At 38.5% G+C, this 4,657-nt stretch overlaps 1 protein-coding gene across 1 annotated transcript; it reads right to left on the bottom strand.

Moving 5' to 3' along the window:
- Positions 1-314: 314 nt before the first annotated feature.
- Positions 315-1,955, bottom strand: LOC149383788 (large ribosomal subunit protein uL13w). The gene is made up of 4 exons (XM_089628761.1): positions 1,612-1,955; positions 930-1,046; positions 740-827; positions 315-654 (listed from the first exon to the last, which is right to left on the bottom strand). Exons 1-4 carry the CDS (start codon positions 1,881-1,883, stop codon positions 511-513), a joined length of 621 nt encoding a protein of 206 aa, XP_089484887.1. The 5' UTR covers positions 1,884-1,955; the 3' UTR covers positions 315-510.
- Positions 1,956-4,657: the final 2,702 nt, after the last annotated feature.

The raw sequence follows: 4,657 nt of genomic DNA, 5'->3' as shown, positions 1-4,657 counted from the left end.
TCTTCGACCAAAAGAGGATTCCCTCTGCAACTTTCGAATTTCTTGCAGGGAATTAATCCACTGGCGAAGCAGAGCTTGAGATTCTTGTGCTGAAATACATGCGGTCACTTTTGCTCTTGACAAGGTTGTAAATTAAAGCAAATGGCATTTAGGAGCTCTAGGTCCGCTCTTCTTATGTTTGTTCTTTCTGTTGTTGTACACTGAAACTGTAGATTGTTTGCGGAAGACTGATCTCGTAGCTACTCAAGTGTAGTATTTTGCACGAGTCAATGGTTTGGTCTATGAAGAGAACCGGATTGGGTGATATGGACCAATTTAAAAAATAAAAACTTCATTGCATACAAATTTATAGCACTAAGGAAAAAAAATTACTACAAAATGCATAATATGGTAATCTCGATCAAAACATAGTCTCAAAATGTGGATATAATTTAAAAACCACAGAATCCAGCACAACTTTCTCATATAAGAAGACAAAAAAAAAACACAACCTAACACGTCGTCTCAAAATCAGTACTTGATCGGAGCAATAACGGCGAGCTGAGGACCGAGCTTCTCCTCGGCGGCCTTCTCAGCCTTGACCCTGAGCTTATTCAACTGCTTCTTCCTCTCATAGGTCAACTGTGCCCTCTCCTTTCTCTTCGCCTCGAGCTCCTGAAAATATAATTATACAAAATCATTTCAGAGAATTAACATATTAACATAACACAACATTATGTGCAATGCAATGAATTCTGACCTTGATGGTGTCGTAGTGGTTCCATCCGACCTCGGAGGAGAGTTTACCCAACAAGCAGTACTTGTGCCCGGCTTGGAGCCTCAAGACCCTATTCACAAAGAAAAGAAAAAGCATCAATTTCTTGAACAATGCATAGTTGTGAAATTCAATATAAGTAAGCTCATGATAAAATTGGGGTAAGAGCTTTTACTTGAGGGCATCGGGGATGACCATCCTCTTGATCTTGTCGTACGGCGGTGGGACTCCCTCGAAAGCCTTCAAGCGAGCAAGAGCCGCGGCGCCTCTCTTGGTCTTGTGGGGAATCATCCTGCAAGATATTTAACGATCGATCAGATTTCATTGTATCAAAGATTAAAAGTGTAAATCATATGTATACACTCTGATGAATTACTTGTCCATATCCTTTTAGACCATGAAAGCAATAAGTGCCTATGTTCACACTTTGAATCAAATCACTTACAACTAATCAAAGATTCAGAGTGTAATTATAGGTATACACTCTGTGATAAAAATACTTGTGCCTGTACTTTTCGTTGATATACATTTTGAATCTAAGGTGTTTATCCAAGTAAACTTCCAGGCAAATTCGACAAAAAAAAAAAACAATAGTCGATCATCCAAAACCCAAAAAAATCACTCATTCATATCTTAATGATGTATTCCAAGGCTGAATAATAACTAATAATTGGAAATGTGTAGAGGAAAATTAATACAATAACTAGTTATAAACAAACACAGCATCAACAAAAATGATTCGCCTAAAAGAATACATAAAGTAATACTTGTGTTAAGCTAAGCTCAATCATCTAAAGAGCCGAATGATCTACGATCTACCAGAAAAATAAAACCTAATAATGAACTGATTCACTTACCCACGGATAGTCCTCCAGAGGATCTTCGCCGGCGCGCGGAAGTGAATGGGACCGTGAGATGGCTTGGTGTTCATTCGCTTGCGAAGAAATCTCATGTACTTCATCTTCTGGCGAACGAGTCCACCGGAGATACAGATCTCCTCGCACCGGACCACCACGACTTTCTGGCCGTTAAGGAGCTCCTTGGCGATGATCGACGAGAGCCGACCGAGCATGTGGTGACGAGCATCGACGACCACGCGCTTCGCGCAGATTCCCGAGCCTGAAACCATTTTTGTTGTTCCTTTCTCTGCTGAACTCCAAAACCCTAATCCTAAGCCGAGGAGCTAAATGCGACGACGATATATATGATTTCGTTTTTATATAGAAACGTGGTAGAGTGCTAACCCTAACGTCTTGTTGGGCCGTTATTTTAGAAGCCCAGCTATTAGGCCTTTGGAGATAAAGCCTTGGCCGTGACTTTCGAAGCCCAGATGTTAGGCCTATAGAGAGAGATCACTTTTTTAGTTTTTTTTAATTTGGGTCTTGAAAGTCAATCAGTTTTAAGATAAAAGAAAATTTCTGAAACAACCACTTTATTTTGTACTCGCAGCAATTTATGGACTATTTTAATTTTAATCAATAAAAAAGAAAAAGCCCGATTAATTTATAAAATAAAAAAATGAGATATTGACAGCTAAATTATCATTTGGATTTATCAATTTTCAACCAAAACTAAAAAATTGACAGATATATTATCATTCTCTATATGTAAAGATATCGGAACCCTAAAAAATCGATTACATTTTAAAATTCGAAAAAAGAAAAAAGAAAAAGGTCCATGCTCTCTTTCATTTTTCGTTTTCCACGCTCTTTCATTTTCTTGTCTCTTCATTTTCATTTCCCACGCTCTCAACTTCTCTCTTTCAACTTCTCTCTCGTCTTCTCTCAACTTCTCTCTTGTTTTCATCCACACTCCGCCGAAACCCAAACCAAAACACGAGAAAAAAAACTCTAACCCTTTAACTATGGAAGCTGAAACCCAAACCAATCCAATGATTAAGCCGGAAAAAGAGAAGGTTGTCCAACCTCCGTTGTCCACACTGCGTAGAAGCCCTAAGGCGGCGGCGAAAAGTGAAGGACCACGATAAATTATCATTTGGTGGAAAACGAGGAATAATTTGTTTGTATGTTTGTGTGAAAAAATTGTTGTTTGAATTGCTCACGAAATGTTGTTGACGAGTTGCATGTATTTTTTTGTCCGATTGCTCACGAAATGTTGTTGACGAGTTACATTGTATTTTTTTGGCCCGATTGCTCACGAAATGTTGATTTCGTGACTCGTGTTTCACAAAATCATTTTTTTCATGACCTATATATCACGAACTTGTCGATTTCGTGACACTTGAGTCACAAAAAAAAAACAAATTAGTGAAAATTATGGAATGAATAAGCTTGATTGCTCTATAATTGACTTGTTGTCTAATGTGATTTTTTTGTAGGCGTGGACACGTTATTTTCCTAAAGAAATTATCAGAGGGTGTGGTTTCAATTTTCATGGGGGGGATTGGAGAATTTCATAACCATGTTAGCGAACCACAAGCTAGAGATAAAGACCTTTTTTTCCTAGTCCTCTTTTGGAAATTTATGGGTCAATAAAATATTGTCCGATCATCAGTCATTTGATCATGAGGACCGGGAGTTTTGATGGTTAAGATTCTGACAAACTAGAAATCGAGATAAGAAGGAAAAGTTCAAGAGAACACTTCCAGGAAATCACATGTCTGAAATTCGAAGATATGTACGAGGAGTTCACATTCGATGGGGAAGTTGGATCTGACAGCATCTACAAGACCATTTTCTCAGCTCCCCTTTACAAGAGAGAGCTGATTAATTCCTTCATCCTTAAAAGCAAGGACTGGTTAATAGAAAAGGAGATAAAGTACCTCAAATTTTACTTTCTCGTCAATGTCCTCCTTGGCGACGACACAAAAATGAAGCACCCGAACTTGGTGCTTATTAAGCTTGACGAGGACATACATAAATTTGGCATCCATCCTCGGGGCAACCTGGTATGAGATTTCTTCATTACGAATGTCTGAAAGTTTGTGGATAAGCTAGAGCTACCATCGGAGGAAGAGTTTTCAAAGAAAAAGAAGATGAAGATCGAGATAGGAGGGAAAGTTAAGAAATTCACAAGAGAATACTTCCAGGAAATCACATATCTGAAATTCGAAGATATGTACGAGGAGTTCACATTCAACGGGGAACTTGGGTCCGACAGCATCTACGAGACCATTTTCTCAGCACCCTTTAACAAGAGAGATGATTAATTCCTTCCTCCTTAAAATCAAGGACTGGTGAATAGAAAATGAGATAAAGTACCTCAAAGTTTACTTTCTAGTCAATGTCCTCCTTGGCGACGAGGCAAAAATGAAGACCCCAAACTTGGAGCTTATTAATCTTCTCGAGGACAAAGATAAATTCAGCAGCCATCCTTATTTCGTGACACATTAACCACGAAACAACGTACCTCGTGACTGTTGTGTCACGAAATAAGATATTTCGTGACAAACATGTCATGAAGTACATAATTTCGTGGCTGACTGACCACGATGTGTTCATACCCATTATAGACAAGGAACCATCTCACTGATTTCTGCTGGTTATAAATAGGAAAGTGAGTTGTATTACGATGTATGATTCTATGAATATAAACATTGTACTTCGGAAGAAAGTCGACTTGAGAGTCAAGAAGCTTGCAAGAATTTTGCCAATCTCCTCGATGTTTCCGGTCTTCTTTCGAGGGTGAGTTCAAGGTCATCCACAGTGATAACATGCTACAAACAGACCAACATGTAAGTTTATAAATTTCGTGTTTCAATATCGTAATGACATATGTTAATATGCTTTCTCCTTTTCATGAAACCTTTTGGTAAATCGAAACTTGGTGTACCAAAGTTATACAAAATTGTGACAGACTGACTTGAAGAAATTACCCAAAGCTTTCCATAGAGTTATTCAACCTCGATCTTGACCGAAAGCTCGAGAACAAGAGGAAGAGACG

Source organism: Urtica dioica, chromosome 10, assembly GCF_054948205.1.
Source record: "Urtica dioica subsp. dioica isolate 48M chromosome 10, U.dioica_male_clone48M_v1_H2, whole genome shotgun sequence".
Taxonomy (NCBI): Eukaryota; Viridiplantae; Streptophyta; class Magnoliopsida; order Rosales; family Urticaceae; genus Urtica; species Urtica dioica.
This window is presented reverse-complemented; position numbering and strand designations above follow the sequence as displayed.